This window comes from Hemitrygon akajei, chromosome 27 (assembly GCF_048418815.1).
Source record: "Hemitrygon akajei chromosome 27, sHemAka1.3, whole genome shotgun sequence".
NCBI classification, from domain to species: Eukaryota; Metazoa; Chordata; class Chondrichthyes; order Myliobatiformes; family Dasyatidae; genus Hemitrygon; species Hemitrygon akajei.
The window spans coordinates 30,554,781-30,573,843 of NC_133150.1; the positions used below are offsets into that span (position 1 = coordinate 30,554,781).

At 41.1% G+C, this 19,063-nt stretch overlaps 1 protein-coding gene across 1 annotated transcript in view; it reads left to right on the forward strand.

The window, feature by feature from the left end:
• LOC140717223 (lysine-specific demethylase 9-like) overlaps positions 1-19,063 on the forward strand; it is a 79,930-nt gene that overhangs the window by 42,833 nt on the left and 18,034 nt on the right. Inside the window, exon 3 of the mRNA XM_073030551.1 lies at positions 12,881-13,018. Coding sequence (XP_072886652.1) covers positions 12,881-13,018 — 138 coding nt within the window. The remainder of the gene's footprint in view (positions 1-12,880; positions 13,019-19,063) is intronic.

Below are 19,063 nucleotides of genomic sequence, written 5' to 3' on the forward strand. Positions count from 1 at the left end.
GCAGAACAGCAATGGCTGGAGTTTCTGGGAGAAATTTGGAAGGCACCAGGTAGATACTGTACATCCCAAAGAAGTAATATTCTAAAGGCAAGATAACGCAACTGCGACCGACAAGGTGAAGTCAAAAACAAAAGAGAGGGCATATGATGGAGCAAGAATTAGTAATAAGTTAGAGGATCAGGAAGCTTGTAAAAACCAACAGAAGGCAACTAAAAAAGCCAAAGGAGGGGAAAGTTGAAATATGAAGGTAGGATAGCCAGCAATATTAAGGGGGATACCAAAAGTTTCTTCAGGTACATAAAAAAGAGAAGTGAGTGTAGATATCGGACGCTAGAGAGGTAGTACTGAGGGATGAGGAAATGGCAGATGATCTGAATAAGTATTTTGCATCCATCTTTACTGTGAAAATGACTAGCAGTATGTCGGAAGTTCAAGAGTGTCAGGGAGCAGAAATGAGTGCAATTGCTAGTAATAGCGAGAAGGTGCTTATGAACCTATAGTGGGGGAATTTAGGACTGGGGGCACAGTCTCAGAATAGAGCATACCATTAACTAAGGGGTCCACAGACCCATGCTGGGAGTTCCTGGAAAAGAGGGATGGCCGTTTAGAAAGGAGACGAGGAAATTTTTAGCCAGAGTGTGGTGAATCTGTGGAATTTGTTGCTGTGGAGGTTAGGCCTTTGGTGTATTTAAGGCAGAGGTTGGCGGCTTCTTGATTAATCAGTGTGTGAAAGCATACAGGGAGAAGGCAGGAGAAAGTGGATCAGTCATGATGAAATGGTAGAGTAGACTCAATGGGCTGAACAACCTAGTTATGCTCCTGTCGCTTATGGTCGTATCTTTTCTATCAACTATTCCTCACAAATTAATTCTTGGCACAACATTGATTGTGTCTATTTTTTATATGTCACCTCACCCAAACAATACAGGACCCTAAAATGTAGGAGCAGAATTAGGCCATTTGGCCCATCAATTCTGCTTTGCAATGTGCTCATGACTTGTGCACTGGCATATGAGTTTAGCAAAGGAAATGAGGTTTAGTGTTCTTATAGTCCTTAATTTCCATCCACCCACTAATGGATCATCCTTTGCAATCTCTGTTGTTTTCAATGTGATTCCATTACCAGACACATCTCCTACTCCCCTCCTTGGCTCCAAAAGTCTGTACCAAGAACTTTATTTCTGACTGTATTTCCCTATGCGGTTGCAGGCTAGCCAGTGCCCATTTTTTTTAACCTCTTACCTCAGTTTTTTGCAAATAAAGAATCAGCAAATCAATTGAGCTTGCAAATTTGTATTCTGCGTTAGGTGAGCATGATGCGGACTTCTGTACATTGGGGCATCAAACAAAACAGTAGGGTGATCGCTTAGCTAAGCACTGGCTTTTAGTTCTGTAGAGTGACTGAGCTTCTTGTCACTGTAATTCACCTTTCTCTTCTGCCCTGCGCTCATATAATAAGGCCCCACATACTCTTCTGTCTCAGGTTGTATTCTTCCTGGATCTATTTCTAATCCAGCAGTTTTGGGTAACTATTTATATCTGAATTGGCCAGTTTTGCTCTAAATCATCTATCTACATTAATGACTCATGGTAGCGTAGTGGTTAGCGCAACACAGCACCAGTAATCACCAATTGGGGTTTAATTCCCACTGCTATCTACAAGGAGTTTCTACATTCTCCCCATGAGTGTGTAGGCTTCCTCCAGGTCCCCCCATTTCCTCCCACAGTCCAAAGAGATATGGTTAGGGTTAGTACGAGAAAATCTGCAGATGCTGGAAATTCAAACAACAACACACACAAAATGCTGGTAGAACACAGCAGGCTAGGCAGCATCTATAGGGAGAAGCGATGTCGACGTTTCGGGCCGAGATCCTGACAAAGGGTCTCGGCCCAAAACGTCGACATCGCTTCTCCCTATAGATGCTGCCTAGCCTGCTGTGTTCTACCAGCATTTTGTGTGTGTTGTTGGTTAGGGTTAGGTAGTTGTGGATGTTCTATGTTGGCACTAGAAGCGTGGCAACAAATGCAGATTGCCTCATCACTATCCTCACTAGATTTTACGCAAATGATGCATTTCACTGTATATTTTGCTGTACATGTGAGAAATAAAGCTAATCTCTGTATTTCTTTCTGCTGGCAGAGCCTAACAGACTGAATGTTTCTGACTGCTCTGCATTTTCCATCTTATCACCATGACAACCCTGGCCTCACCCTATCAGAGATATTCCCTTTGTTGAATTCACCCTTGACTCACACACTTCTGCAGTTTAAAACTAACTTGTCTTTACATTTTACTGACAGGGTCTTTGACCTGAAGCAACATCTCTGTCTGTTTCCACTAAAGCTGCCTGACCTGTTGAAGTTTCCAGTGTATTTGGTTTTTGTTGGGGAAATAAGGTTGCTGAGTAACAGTCACTCAACAAAATTGGGAGTGACTGTAGGTTTTTGCCTATGTTACATGCCTAGATCTATCTTCACATCTGCAAAATTCTCTCCCTTGACTTGCTTTGTAAAGCTTTGAGCACTTGAGGAATGCAATTTCCCTGCCCTTCCAAACCTGTTTCCTGTTTTTCACCAAAGCTAAAAACATTCCTTAGATTGAAGGCTCAATTCCAAAGTCTCCAGTCAAAGGTCCAGCTCAGTCACTCTGTCCAAATTCGAATAGCATTCCAAAAATATGCTTGGAGGTGTCAGGATTTTGAATGAGCTATGTTTATCTTTTTTTTTAATGAGGCAGCCGGAATTTGTGGTGAAAATTGCATTCTGCAATTCAGTTTGTTTTCTAAGGATGGTGTAAGTTAACAGTGCTGGAAATTGAACATTTGAGAGAATATTTTACTGAGTAACATCCCACAATCTTGTGTCATGTGTGCCTTTGTAAGATTGGTTTGACTTTCTTCTGACCTGCTGCATTTAGATTAATAACATAGTTGGATCAAAAGTAAGTAACAATACCCAATACAAATTTTCTATTTGGTTCCAATTCATGAATCCCTTCAGTCCTCACCAAAATTAAAATAAGATGCCACTACTCTCCATGAGGATCTGTATGTTGATTTAGTAGGAAGTAATACCTTTTTCTGTTTCCAGGATATTGAGTCTTTGCTGATAAATTATATGTACAGCACATAACAACCAGTTTTGCATGTTGTAAAGTCCCAAAAGGACCAGTGAGATAAATAACCAGGCAGTCTGGTTATATTAATTGAGGAATGATAGTGACTAGGGACACAGAAACCATTTTCAAGTCATGAAATGAAGCCTTATTGGATCCATCTTGAGGGGAGATGGGGTTTTGTCTCATCAATGAGATGCCATGCCTGGTATCTAAGGTTCAGCACGTCTCACTCTTGCTAATCTATTAGACTAGATTTTCTGCTCAGTCTGTAGAACGAGACTTGAACTGATATGACATTCAGATTCCAAAGTGAAGTACTGTCCATCGCCTAACATCATTGTGCTACAAGTGAGAAAGCAGCAGACTGCATTTTTATGACATATTTTGCATTCTCACGATACCCAAAAGTATATTGCAGCCATGGAATATTACTTTATTACCATGGAATTTTACTTCACTGTGTTAGGTAAAAAGAATTTGTGTATAGCAGCAAGTCACTACAAAATGTATTGAGATCCAAAACTATAGCTGAAGTTCCCTGCCTCTATCTGAATCTTCCCAAGCCAAGGGAATTTTTATTTCTGATGTGGAGTTTAACGCCTTATCCGAATGTTAAGCTTCTTGCAATACAGCATCCTTAGATTAAACTGAAAAGGAATAGCAACAGAAAAGAGCTCACTGAACAAAAAAAACCTTCCTTAAGCACTCCTTCAGTGCTCCCATAAAAATTTCAGAGCTACTTGAGCCTAGTAGATATTTGATGAATCCAACCTAAATGGGACCATGAATTATAAAGGAAGTACTGTGTGTGATATATAGTGGTGAAAGCTAAACCAGGAAAAATAAGAGCAGGGAGCAAGCACTTTGGCTTTTCAAACCTGCTGTGCCATTCAGTCCATTGATAGCTGATCCTCTATCTCAATGCCATAGCTCAGCTTTCTCCCCAACACCCTAGGTGTGTTTGGTGCAATAGTATATGTAACTGAACAGTGAGATTATGGCTAATCTGTATTTCATTCATCTTGGCTCTTTTGTCAATTATATCAATTTCTCTGACGCACTGCCATCAGGCAGGATGTACTGTAGCATTAAGACGAGGACTGTTAGGGTGGGAAGCAGCTTCTTCCCCCAGGCTGTGAGACTACTGAACTTCCTGCCACCACCCAAGTCTCCTCACATATGAAATGCCAGAAGCATTATACTGTTTGCTTTTTACCTTGTGACGTAAATGCACCTTATATTTGTTAATTTATTACTTTACCTGTTTCGTGAGAGTTCTATGTGGTGCATTGTGCACCTTGGTCTGGAGGAACATTGCTTTGTTTGGCACTATACGTGCATACAGTTAAAATGCCAATGAACTTGAATTAAAATTAATTGCATATTTTGTAGGGTTTCACTGTGTTTATGTGGGCTCCTATTCTCTCTTAAATTAAACTAGGTTTAAGTTTATGACCTAGTGTTATAGACTCCTCCATCCATAGCAATTCTTCCTTTTATCAACTTGTCAGCTTCTTTAAAAATTATCATTTTGATCTTGGGAATATAAATTTTGTAATATCATTTTATAACCCTTGGAATTACAGTTACCTCTTGTTTTAACTGAATAAGTTAGCTATTACAAAATGAATCTGCAGTAAACAACTACACCTGGGCCAGCTGGCTGGTAGAGTTCAATTGTACCATGACTAGTTTTATAGTTGGCAGCTTCCCAAATATTCTAAGCCTCCCAACAGAGCTATGAGATTTGTACTGACTTGCAGGGACTGACTGCCTGTGGCTATAATTTATCTGATTCTCTGCAGTATTTGAACAGCAATATACAAATACTGTGAAATGAATTGCATTTCAGATGTTAATTTCTGGGTGTGGCTGCACATCAGTTTTCTGACGGCAGTTTGTTGAACACAGCTTGAAGCAGAACAATAACCTGTCCCGTATTCTTCCATGGCCTACTGAGTGAAAATTTTTTTCAGATGGCACTCTTTGCAGGTTACAACATCAAACGTGGCCTACTGCACGTACTGGTGGGAAAGGCAACTGTATTGCTGTCTGGCCGCAGCTTCCTGCAGGTTAAGGGTTTATTGATTATTGTTTACTGTGTGAGGTCTGTTTGTGTGTTTGCAATCAATCACCAGTTTGCAGCTTGGTTGAGCAGAGTAGATTGTTGCCAGTTCATGAACTGCTATATCTGAGATTTACACAGTGCTAGTTACTGGATACAGAAGAAAGCTTTAGTTTTTAACAAGGCTGAATCTTACTGCTAAAGTTTACAAATATGAGTGATGTCAGAGAGAGTTCCCACATGTTGTCTGAACTCTAGCAGCTACAGCTTTAGTACATTGACATACCTTGGCTGTGCTTTACTGAAAACCAGTTGTAAGATTGACACTTCTCTGAAGGTCTCCTCTCCTGAAAGATGGCTTCTTGGGATCATCTATACATGCTAAACATTCCTAGATATTCCCTATGAATACTCCCAACACTTAAGGGGAGACTTGTCTCTGTTTCAATCTAGGCACATATAAATACTAATATACTTCACAGGATTTGCAATCAATACTGGTAAGTTCTTATAGGACTGTAAATTCTAGCACTCTCCCAAACAATTTCAGAAAGGTAGGGCCAGCCATCCTAATTTAAATTATTTAACTTCTGAAACTAAACATATACCACCAAACATTCAAGCAAAATAGGTTAAAAGTAGGGCTTTGCTCTTCAGACAGTTCCTTAGGACACAAGAACCCATTACTTGGATGAGTGTAATGTAATCTTTCCTAATTAATTCATACCCTTGTAGAACATAGAACAATATAGGCCCTTCAGCCCATTTTGTTGTATCCTCCTCTAAAATCAATCTAACCCATCTCTCCCATACAGCCCTCTATCTACCTTTCTTTCATTCATGCATCATCTAAAGGTCTCTTCAATATTTCTAATGTATCTGCCTCTACCACCACCCCTGGCAGGATGCTCCATGCACCAACCACACTCTGTGTATATATTTTTTTAAAAAACAACTTCTGACATCCCCCTATACCACCTTCCAATCACCTTAAAATTATGCTGCCTTGTACTAGCCATTTCCACCCTGAGCAAAAATCACTGGTTGCCATTCCATGTCTCTTATTTTATATCTCTTTGAAGTTGCCTCTCATTCTCCTTCACTCCAAAGGTAAAAGCTCTAACTTACTCAACCTTTCCTCATTAGATATACAGTACTCTTTAATCCAGGCAGCACCTGGGTAAATCTCTTCTGCACTCTCTAAAGCTTCCTATAATGTGGTGACCAGAATTGAACACATTATATTGGAGTTTTATCTTGATGATTTGTTTTATTTCAAATAATGCAGTGGAAATGGAGCGTGGAGTTCAGACAGAAGTATAGATTATTCTTGAGTTTCAGTTGTGAGAGCAGAGCAAGCAGCAAAATGGAAGCCATTTTATCCATTGTGCTCTCCCTGATCTCCCAAGACAGTCCCATGTACCAGCATTCCCCCTCCCTGCTCTTTAATAATACACACCCTATTCTATTTTAGTTCCCTTCCTAGCTTAGGTTTATGCTATTCAGTTGCTATTTTTCAGTGGGTTTAACATGGTGTAAAAGCATCCCATGATGCCTTGCTGGAGTATTATCAAACAAATTAGTGTGTCAAAATATGGGTCAGGCAGTGAAGATCTGTGATGGGGGCTACTGGTTTACAGTGATGCAGTCAGAAATGTTAATGTTCTTTGAGGACATTTAAACTGGTGTTTCAGGATTAAATTAGAGATTCTGTTCAACTTTTTTGTTAAAACTAGTAGATTCTGTTCACAAATAATCTGCATGTGGCTACAGCACCACCTCGTGGAGAAAATGGAACACAACAGAACTGATTACTTCCTCTGGCCTATTTATCCTCCTGCTGAGGCTGAACTTGAACATGCCATCAGCCCCCTCAAGCTACCCTGCCATTCAGTATGATTATGACTGATCAATGGCCTCAACTCCTCCTCTGTGCCAGTTCCCCATAAATTCAATTCCTTAATTTTTCACATTAGGGTAGTCAATTCCAGAGGTCAATCCCTCTGAAGGAAGAAAAGAATCCAGGCACCACAGTTTTAAATGATAGACTCCTTATTTTGTGGTAGTATCCCCTTGTTCGTCACTCTCCCACTAGTGAAAGCACATTAACAACTGCCTTTAGAATTGTTATGAGAGAGGTAGATAATAGCAAATTGGAAATGCTGAAGTAGATTGCTAACATATAATTTGATAGTGGGAAGAGAGGTTTTTTATTTGTAACATTCTATGGAGGGTCAGTGGAGATTTTTTTCCCTTCATATCCTGATTTGCCAGATGATGAAAGCACCTTTCTCTATTTTTGTATGTAAAAAAAAAGTTTAAAAAATTACTTGTGAGCTGAGGCTTTCGGTAATTATGTTGATGAATAACACAGGCTGGTAATCTCTGGCAGTTCTAAAGGAACTTTATGGCTGAACAACATGAGAGGATTGAAATGCTTGTGGGTATAGTGCAGCTGTTTCTGTGATCACATCATAAGAATTAGTAACAGTGGTAGGAAACCACAGGATTGTCATTAAAAACTCATTATTTTCACTGATATCCTTTTGGGAAGGAATTATGCATTTCTTAACCAGTCTGGCCTGAACATGACTCTAGACCCACAAAATGTGATCTACCACCTCAGTTGAAGGACCATTAGGGACAAATAATGCTGACATGCCCAGCAATGTCTCCATCCAGTGTATGAATAAAAGAAAAAGCCCCACCACCCACATGTATTTGTTGTCCTCAACCTCAACTCCACTTTCCCACATGAACCTTGCACTCTGTAACCTTGAAGAAAACTGACTTCTTAAGATTCACTGGAACACAGGAAAATGAGAAGGATATCTTGCAGAGGTCTACAAAACTGAGGGGTTAAGATGAGCTGAATGCATGCAAGCTTTTTTCCCCTCAGGTTGGGTGAGACTAAAACAAGAGGTCATTGGTTTACAGACAGACATACTTTATTGATCCCGAGGGAAATTGAGTTTCATTACAGTCGCACCAACCAAGAATAGTGTAGAAATATAGCAATATAAAACCATAAATAATTAAATAATAATAAGTAAATTATGCCAAGTGGAAATAAGTCCAGGACCAGCCTATTGGCTCAGGGTATCTGACGCTCTGAAGGAGGAGTTGTAAAGTTTGATGGCCATAGGCAGGAATTACTTCCCATCATGCTCAGTGTTGCATCTCGGTGGAATGAGTCTCTGGCCGAATGAACTCCTGTGCCTAACCAGTACATTATGGAGTGGGTGGGTGACATTGTCCAAGATGGTATGCAACTTGGACAGCATCCTCTTTTCAGACACCACCATCAGAGAGTCCAGTTCCACCCCCACAACATCACTGGCCTTACGAATGAGTTTGTTGATTCTGTTGGTGTCTGCTACCCTCAGCCTGCTGCCCCAGCACACAACAGCAAACATGATAGCACTGGCCACCACGGACTCGTAGAACATCCTCAGCATCGTCCGGCAGATGTTAAAGGACCTCAGTCTCCTCAGGAAGTAGAGACGGCTCTGACCCTTCTTGTAGACAGCCTTAGTGTTCTTTGACCAGTCCAGTTTATTGTCAAATCGTATCCCCAGGTATTTGTAATCCTCCACCATGTCCACACTGACCCCTTGAATGGAAACAGGGGTCACTGGTGCCTTAGTCCTCCTCAGGTCCACCACCAGCTCCTTAATCTTTTTCACATTAAGCTGCAGATGATTCTGCTCACACCATGTGACAAAGTTTCCCATCGTAGCCCTGTATTCCGCCTCATCTCCCTTGCTGATGCATCCAACTATGGCAGAGTCATCAGAAAACTTCTGAAGATGGCAAGACTCTGTGCAGTAGTTGAAGTCCGAGGTTTAGATGGTGAAGAGAAAGGGAGACAGGACAGTCTCCTGTGGAGCCCCAGTGCTGCTGACCACTGTCTGACACAGTGTTGCAAGCACACGTACTGTGGTCTGCCAGTCAGGTAATCAATAATCGATGACACCAGGGAAGCATCCACCTGCATCACTGTCAGCTTCTCACCCAGCTGAGCAGGGCGGATGGTGTTGAACGCACTGGAGAAGTCAAAAAACATGACCCTCACAGTGATCGCCGGCTTGTCCAGGTGGGCATAGACACAGTTCAGCAGGTAGACGATGGCATCCTCAACTCCTAGTTGGGGCTGGTAGGCGAACTGGAGGGGGGTCTAAGTGTGGTCTAACCATAGGCCAGAGCTGCTCTAGAACAAGTCTCTCCAGGGTCTTCATGATGTGGGAGGTCAATGCCACTGGTCTGTAGTCATTGGAGCCATTGGGGCGCGGCGTCTTCGGTACAGGGACGAGGCAGGACATCTTCCACAGCACAGGAACCCTCTGGAGACTCGGCCTCAGGTTGAAGACATGGTGAAATACTCCATGAGCTGGGGGACACAAGCTTTGAGCACCCTGGGGCTGACACCATCCGGGCCTGCAGCCTTGCTTGGGTGGAGACGTTACAGCTGTCTTCTCACCTGTTCAGCTGTGAAGCCCACCGTGGTGGTTAGGTGGAGGAGGAGTATAGGAAACTGATACAGGACTTTGTGATATGGTGCAACTCAAACTACCTGCGTCTCAATGTCACCAAGACCAAGGAGATGGTGGTGGACTTTAGGAGATCTAGGCCTCATATGGAGCCAGTGATCATTAATGGAGAATGTGTGGAGCAGGTTAAGACCTACAAGTATCTGGGAGTACAGTTGGACGAGAAGCTAGACTGGACTGCCAACACAGATGCCTTGTGCAGGAAGGCACAGAGTCGACTGTACTTCCTTAGAAGGTTGGCGTCATTCAATGTCTGCAGTGAGATGCTGAAGATGTTCTATAGGTCAGTTGTTGAGAGCGCCCTCTTCTTTGTGGTGGCGTGTTGGGGAGGAAGCATTAAGAAGAAGGACGCCTCACGTCTTAATAAGCTGATAAGGAAGGCGGGCTCTGTCGTGGGCAAAGTACTGGAGAGTTTAACATCGGTAGCTGAGCGAAGGGCGCTGAGTAGGCTACGGTCAATTATGGAAAACCCTGAACATCCTCTACATAGCACCATCCAGAGACAGAGAAGCAGTTTCAGCGACAGGTTACTGTCGATGCAATGCTCCTCAGACAGGATGAAGAGGTCAATACTCCCCAATGCCATTAGGCTTTACAATTCAACTGCCAGGACTTAAGAACTTTTTTTAAAGCTATTATTAATGCTTTTTGAGTTAGTGATTTAGATGCATATCATATTATTACTGAGTTAAGTATTGTATGTAATGAGTTTTTGCTACAACAAGTGTATGGGACATTGGAAAAAATGTTGAATTTCCCCATGGGGATGAATAAAGTATCTATCTATCTATCTATCTATCTATCTATCATGAGAGCAGGGTGGAGGGCTGTGAGGAGGGGTAGGAGGGGAGAGTTTAGGGTGAAAGGCCAAATATTTAAGGAGAATCAAAAGGGAAATTACATTCAAAGGGTGACACGAGAGTGGAATGAGCTGCCAGAGCAACAGGTAAATGCGGGTTTAATTGTGACTTTTAAGAGAAGCTTGGTTAGGTACATGGATGGGAGGTGTTTGGAGGGAAATGGTCTGAGTGCAAGTAGATGGGACTAGGCAGAATATCAGGCTGGTGTGGACTAGATAGGACAAAGAGCCTTTTGTTGTTTTTCTGTGTGTGCGTTGAGAGAAGTTATTCATTAGACCCAAAGTGGAGAGTCAGATTGGTCCAAATTATACTCTGTAGGAAACATAGCTAGAAGAAATTGCATTAACTACCTAATTGAGGACCTTGTAGGGGATATTAACTATATTTAATATTAATCTCTGGCCTTGCAGCCTCAGATAGTTGCTCTTGTGGTTGCAGCTGCAGAGTTCAGACAGTCCTTTAAACTCTCCTGCCTTGTACTGTGTACTATAAACCATTACTGGTCAGCAGTTCTTGCTATAGAATTGATGTTCTTCAAAATAGTACTAGACCATTAGGGTGACCTTTGGTTTCCCTAATTTCAAAATGATGAAATTAAATGCGTGGCATTCCAAACAAGGTTAGGGACATGGTCAAGCCAATTTTATGGGTGGGAGTTGCTGCTGCCTCATCTGGGAGTCACTACGAGGAAATTACTTTTGCAGATCTGGAGGATAATCCCTGCATTATTCAAGCACGGGATTGGGATCTGATTTTTAAGTCAAAATTGTGGCAGCAAAATAGGCATAGATCATAATTCTATTTTCCGTAGTCACCAGCTGTTATGGTTAACAACCTGCGGTGCTGCGGTATAGTTATATAGAAGCTTGGACTTTGGTGTCCAGGAATTACCGGTAGTTCAAACTTCACAACCACAATTTAAATTCAGTTAATTAAATAATTCTGAAATAACAATTTAATTAATGATGATTATGTAATGACCCAATGGATCATTAAAAATCAATTGGGTTCACTAACAGTCTTCCATGAAGAACATTGTCCTTTGCTAGTGTTCCCAAGTCAGATCTGAAATGTGGTTGAATCTAAATTGTCCTTTAGAATGACCGATCAAGTCAGTATGCAATTAAAAATGGACCATAAATACAGTACTGGTCTCACCATTGATGCCTGGATCCTCCAAGTGAATTGAGTAAAGTGCATCTAAATTCTGTTTTTGGTGAGCAGCCAGTCATTTAAGTGGGATTGATCTGTTTCAGTTTAATTTCATTTCAAGTTTAAGGTAACTGATAAAAGAAACAGGGTGTATAAGATTGTGTGTTTCCCTGATTTATTATCAAGCTAGGCTGAAGCAAAAAATGTTAAGTTGATGAAAAATTAAATTTTATTTTACAAAACCAATGCTGTTGCGGGTATTTTAGTAAGGTGTAAAACTGCAGGATTAGTTTGTTACTTTTGCATTGTACAGATTATAATCCAACACTACACTGAAGAAAGCTTTTTGAGTTGGCAAACACAATCCCCTATCAGGACAGAAACAACTTGAGGGGATGAATTTAATGTCTCTTTAGCAATCATCACTTTGGCTTCCATTGTTTTTGTACTTTTATGCATTATTTAATGCTCCTGGTTACAAAGATTAGCTTTATTTGTCACATGTACATCGAAACCTACAGAGAAATGCTTCATTTGCGACGACGACCAACCCAATCCGAGTAGGTTCTGGGTATAGCCTGCAAGTGTCACTGCACTTATTAACCCATACCTCTTTAGAATGTGGGAGGAAACAGGAAAAGACTCACAGATCACAGAGAGAATGTACAGATGCCTTATAGACAGTGACAGGAATTGAACCCCAATTGCTAATTGTTGGCACTGTGATAGCATTATTTTAACCACGATGTTACCATGCCACCCAAAACAAGCATTACAGACCATGGGTCTTTTTAATACTGTACAGAGAAATTTGCCTAAGAGAGTGATGGAAACAGGTTTTAAAAAAATAACTTTCAGAGTTATTGGTCATATACTTAAAAAGGAAAAATCTGCAAAGCTATGGGAAAAAGGAGAGTGTGGAACTAATGGGGAAGACTTTAGAAAGCTGACATAGGCACAATGGACGAGGTAATCATTTGTACAAAATGACTGAATTAAATGTGTGAAGGGAGAAATTCCTATCGGAATTGAATGTTGGATAAATTGAATATTTTATTGAGTAGCTTTCATCTGTGGGTAATTGCACTTTATTCCAATGAACTGCTAACTGAACATCTTTCTCTCTACCAAACAGGTTTCACGGACTTACTGTTGTGGCACATACAGAGCGGGCCCAATGAGACAGATCAGCTTGGTTGGAGCAGTGGATGAAGAGGTTGGAGATTACTTCCCAGAGTTTCTTGATATGTTGGAAGAATCTCCATTTTTGAAAGTAAGTTCACAGACTAGGGATTAATTGGAAATAATGGATATATATATAGTGGTCTTATTATGCTTTAGAATTGTATACACTTCTGACATAATGCTTAACTCTGTGTCAGAAAATTGTCAATTCATGTCCCTTTTTGGAAACATGAGGCCATTGTCTAATGAGTTGCTGACTTTCAGAGGAAATCTGCTTTTTAATTGTGGCCATGATAGATCCCACTGCCTCCGTTGTAACAGAGTTGTCTTCAGCAATCCTGATAAAGGTCATTGAAACAGATATCTGGACTTTATCATGTTGTTTTAACAACTACAAAATGCTGGAGAAACTCAGCAGTTCAGGCAGGATCTATGGAAAGGAGTAAACAGTCAATGTTTCAGGCCGAGACCTATCTTCACGACAGAAAGGGAAAGGAGAAGAAGCCAGAATAAGAAGGTGGGGGCGGGAGTATTGGGAAGGAGTACAAGTTGGAAGAGTGGGGGAGCAGTGACCGAGGGTCTCACTGACCTTGTGTCAAAGGCAAGATTTAAACCTCTTCAAGGTTTGCATTCTTCAAGGGGACTTCACAGTGGAACAGCAATTCATAAATTAGAGATTCTGCAGATACTGGAAATCCACACAGACAAAATGCTGGAGGAACTCCCACCATCAGTTAGGTCTTTAACAGTGACCATATTCTCAAAGCATAGTTTAATTTCAGATCAAATCAAATCAAGTTTAATTGTCATTCAAACCATATACAGGTTTCCCCCGCTATCCGAAGGTAGAGCGTTCCCATGAAACGGTTTGTAAGCCGAAATGTCATAAAGTGAAGAAGCAATTACCATTTATTTATATAGGAAAAATTTGTGAGCGTTCGCAGATCCAAAATATAAACTACCAAATCATACCAAATAACACATAAAACCAAAAGTAACAGTAACATATAGTAAAAGCAGGAATGATATGATAAATACACAGCCTATATAAAGTAGAAATACTGTTCTGCAATCATTGCAGCACTGTCTAGCGTAGCGAAAATCTCACGCAAGTATTCTCGGCAGAAGCACTCTCTCCAGTAACCTATAAGCTATGAAGCTGCCAAATCATACCAAATAACACAAAAATACACAGCCTATATAAAGTAGAAATAATATATGTACAGTGTAGTTCCACTTACCAGAATCAGGAACACAGTGAGCACACTGATGTTGGTGTGTTAGGCTGAGTTGTAGGAGGTTGGGGTTGTGGGAGGTAGAGGAGACTGGGGTGTCATCTCATCGTCATCTGTTTCCATCAGGGCAGGCAGGTCACCTTCTTCTATGTCTGCCTGCCTCGATGTCGAAGGTCGAGGTTCGTCGTCTGCTGAGGCTGATGTGGAAGGCTTGAAAAATGACGGTATGCTTGACTGCTTAGCCTCGTGCATTTTCTATCATACAGTTCTTTGTAAGCACTCAAACCATCCTGCAAATACTTTACTTTATTGTCACCAAACAATTGATACTAGAGCGTACAATCATCACAGCAATATTTCCCTGAAGTACAAATCGAAGTAAATATAATAAAAATTTAAATTATAAATCATAATTAGAAAATAGAAAAAGGAAAGTAAGGTAGTGCAAGTCAGGTCCAGATATTTGAAAGGTACGGCCCAGATCCGAGTCAGGATCCATTCAGCAGTCTTATCACAGTTGGAAAGAAGTTGTTCCCAAATCTGGCCGTACGAATCTTCAAGCTCCTGATCCTTCTCCCGGAGGGAAGAGGGACAAAAAGTGTATTGGCTGGGTGGGTCTTGTCCTTGATTATCCTGGCAGCACTGCTCCGACAGCGTGCGGTGTAAAGTGAGTCCAAGGATGGGAGATTGGTTTGTGTGATGTGCTGGGCTATGTTCATGATCTTCTGCAGCTTCTTCCAGTCTTGGACAGGACAACTTCTGTACCAGGTTGTGATGCATCCTAGAAGAATGCTTTTTACAGTGCATCTATAAAAATATGCCCTAAACCTATGTACCCTTTCAAAATTAAAGTCATACGTTTCTGCAATCATTACAGCGTTGTCAGTCGCAGCGAAAATCTCATGCAATTGCTTCACGTTCAGTTCCTAGACAACTTCACTTTCGGGCCGTTTGCTACTGCGTTTGGTTTCGATTGTTATCCTTCCCTTTTGCAATTGTATCAGCTCTTCATTTGTCAGTTCTTAGTCATGGGATGCCAAAACCTCTTCAATATCATCTTTGTCAACTTCCACAAACCCAGCCTCCTTAGCCAAACTCACTATGCCCTTCCTTCGTTCACCACGATCGAAAGGCTTAATTATGTCTAGTTTTACACTGAGTGTAACACCCTTACGAGCTCTTTTAGGCTTTTCTGATACATTAGAACTCATCAAAATAAATCGACATAAAGCACAGATGCTCACAGACACGTGTTTAAGCAATGACGGCTAGAATGCAGTTCCGGGGGAGGAGCTTGGCTGCTCGAGGCACGCGCTGCCTTTTTTTGTAACAGTGAAAACACCTTCTGTTGCGAAAACAGGTAACTAATGTAGGTCTTTCATAACAGCGAACACTTTTCATAAAAGTGAACGTTCGAAAAATGTAGGCCACCTGAATACGAGGCGTGATTCATAAGCTCATGGCCTAAGGTAGAAGGAGTCAATTTTAGAAAACCTAGCACATTTATTTTTCAACATAGTCCCCTCCTACATTTACACACTTAGTCCAGCAGTCGTGGAGCATACAGATCTTGGACCTCTAGAAAGTGTCCACAGCAGGGGTGATTGATAAGTTAGTGGCCTAAGGTAGAAGGAGATGAGTTATACAGCTCTCGTTACACGCACATGCAATTCAACTCTGAGTGATTATGCAGAAAGTTTGAAGTTAGCTCATCAGGGGTGATTGATAAGTTCGTGGCTTAAGGTAGAAGGAGATGAGTTATTAACTTCAAACTTTCTGCAAAATCACTCAAAAGAGTTGACCTGCATGTGCATGTAACAAGAGCTGTATAGCTCATCTCCTTCTACCTTAGGCCATGAACTTATCAATCACCTCTCGTAGACACAGCTGAATGAGAGCCTTCCTCTGTGGCCAAGTTGCAAAACATTCAAAATAGCAAGTAACATAAATCAAAATATAGAACAAAGAAGCATATTCACTCAGAAAAAACATATATAGTCCTAGACCCTCAGCAACAATATCCAGCAATTGATGATAGTCTCCCGGCAGTGTACAGATGCACGCAATCCAGCCTGTCATTCCCCCTCTCGAATAAAGGAGGGCAGCAGCGACGGGCAAGGCCAGACCCCAGCTGAGCTCAACCACGCTGTAGCATTAACGTGGCTCTCACCTGGTCTGCAGCAGCAGGCAAGCCCGAGGCTTGAGGCATAGTTCTTGCTACAACTAAGGCAACACAACTCCCATGCTGACTGTCCCTTCACCCGGCAAGGGTAACAGGCCTGTGCCAACTTACATTATCACTGTCCAACAAAGTCTTGCGATCACAAGTAAAATGTCAGAGACAATTGCCCACGGTTATACTGCACCAACTCTGATGCTTTTGAGTAGTAGACATCAACATGGTCTGCAGCCAGGTCAGCTCCTCCGAACCTCTTCTGACATCCCGGCTGACTCTGCCACTGTCACCAGTCTAGCTACTCTGATCAATGAGCACCTCACTGATGGAATAGCCCTGTAGTACCCAATGTTCTTGGAGTAGAATTGTCTTTGGATCATAAAAAGCAGATCTTACAAAGAAAAAAGCACCTTTGGTTGGCCCCTGTGAGGCCGCTGCATTCACATGAGCCGTCATCTTACCAGAGATCCTGAGGCTATGAGCATAGACCTGCTGTCTCATGTTGGCAGTAAAGTTTGCCTCAGTTTGCAGGAGGGAATATAATGGCCTGAGAATATGACATGAAAACATCTGTCCCAGGACTCTGCCAACTTGGTATTTGCTATTTTAATGACCATTAATAATGTTTTGGCCATCATGTATTATTCAGCCTGACTGAAAGGCCATGTATATTTAGTGATAATCTGTTGAGTGTTAGAGTTCAAGGACCACTTCATCCAGCATTGATTAAAAGGGACTATCCATTTAACTGAAAGCAGAAGTTTAATTTGCAGAGATACCTCCATTCTGTGATCCACTGAGAAAGACTTTGTATTTATATGGAGGCTTTCGCTGTATTATAACAGTGAAAGGTACATTATAACAAAAGAAATGTGTTTTTCAGTGTCTTACTGTGATAATGTGTAAAACAAGGCAGTCACAAAGTGCATTAGATTCAAGATGTTGTACTGTTATTCTTCAGAACACGAGTATAAAGAAGCGAAATGATTTACTTCAGATCCAATACAGCATAAAAACACAATAGTCATAAGAACACAATCAAAAAACAAAATAAATGTAAAAGTAATAAAGTATAAAGCACAATGTACAAGGAACTGTTATAGACATAGTCTGATTTTATATACAGTTGCACCAAAAAATTTGTGAACCCTTTGCAATTACCTGGTTTTCTGCATTAATTACTCATAAAATGTGGTCTGATCTTCATCAAAGTCACAATAATAGACAAACACAATCTGGCTAAACTAATAACACTCAAACAATTATACCTTTCATATCTTTATTGAACTCATTGAACTCACAGTCCAGGCTGGTAAAAGTACATGAACCTTTGTATTTAGTAACTAGTAGAACATTTAGCAGCAATAACCTCCAAACGTTTCCTATAGCTGCTGATCAGATTTGCACAACGGCGGGAGGAATTTTAGACCATTCCTCCGTACAAAAGTGTTTCAGTTCATCCATATTTCAGGGATATCTTGCATGAACAGCCCTCTTCAGGTCATGGCACAGCATCTCGATTGGGTTAATGTCTGGAGTCTGACTTGGCCATTCCAAAAGACAAATTTTCTCCTTTTTAATCCATCTGTTGTTGATTTACTCTCTGTGGTTCAGTTCATTGTCTTGTTGCATCGTCCAATTTTTATTAAGCTTCAGGTGGTGGACCACTACCCTGACATTCTCCTTTAAAATGTCTTGATACAATTTTGAATTCGTTGTTCCTCTAATTGCAGGCTGTCCAGGTTCTGAGGCAGCAAAGCAGCCCAAACCCATGATGTTCCTTCCACCATGCTTCACAGTTGAGATGAGGTTTTGGTGTTGCTGTGCAGTGTCCTTTCCTCTCCAAGTATAGCAGTGGGCATTTCTGCGAAGAAGTTCAACTTAAGTCTTTTTTTCAGAATATTGTCCCAGAATGATTGTGGAACATCCAGGTGGTCTTTTGCAAACTTGAGATGTGTAGCAATGTTTTATTTTAGAGAGCAGTGGTTTCCTCTGTGGTGTCCTTCCACGAATGCCATTCTTGTTCAGTGTTTTTTTTTACTAGTGGCTCATGAACAGAGACTTCAGCAAGTTCTAGAAATTTCTGCAGGTATTGCAGGTTTTTATGTTGATGTGATCTTTGCAGGATCCCCATTCCAAGGGAGAGTAGCAACAGTACAGAATTTCCTCCATTTCTAGACAATTTCTCTTGCTGTGGACTGTTGAACACTTGGGTCTTTAGAAATGCTTTTGTAGACTTTTCCAGCTTCATGCATCTCTACAATTCTTCTAAGATCCTCTGAAAGTTGTTTTGATCGAGGCATGATGCATGTAAATAGATCTTTCTTGAGAAGAGCATGCTCTGTCAGTAACCTGACTTTATGTGTCTTTTTTATAGGGCAGAGCACTTCTACAACCCACACCTCCAATCTCATCTCACTGATTGGAACACATGACTCCAAATAGCTTTTGTGGAAGGCATTATCCCAGAGGTTCACATACTTTTTTCAACCTAAACTGCAATTATTTAAATGATATACTTGGTATTGATGAGGAGAAGTACAATTGTGTGTTATTAGTTTAGGCAGATTGTGTTTGTCTACTATTGTGATGCAGATGAAGATCAGGCCACATTTCATGAGTAATTAATGCAGAAAAACAGGTAATTGCAAAGGGTTCACAAGCTTTTTCTTGCAACTGTACATAAAGTGATGCTCGGTGATATGATTGTCAAGGTGGTGTG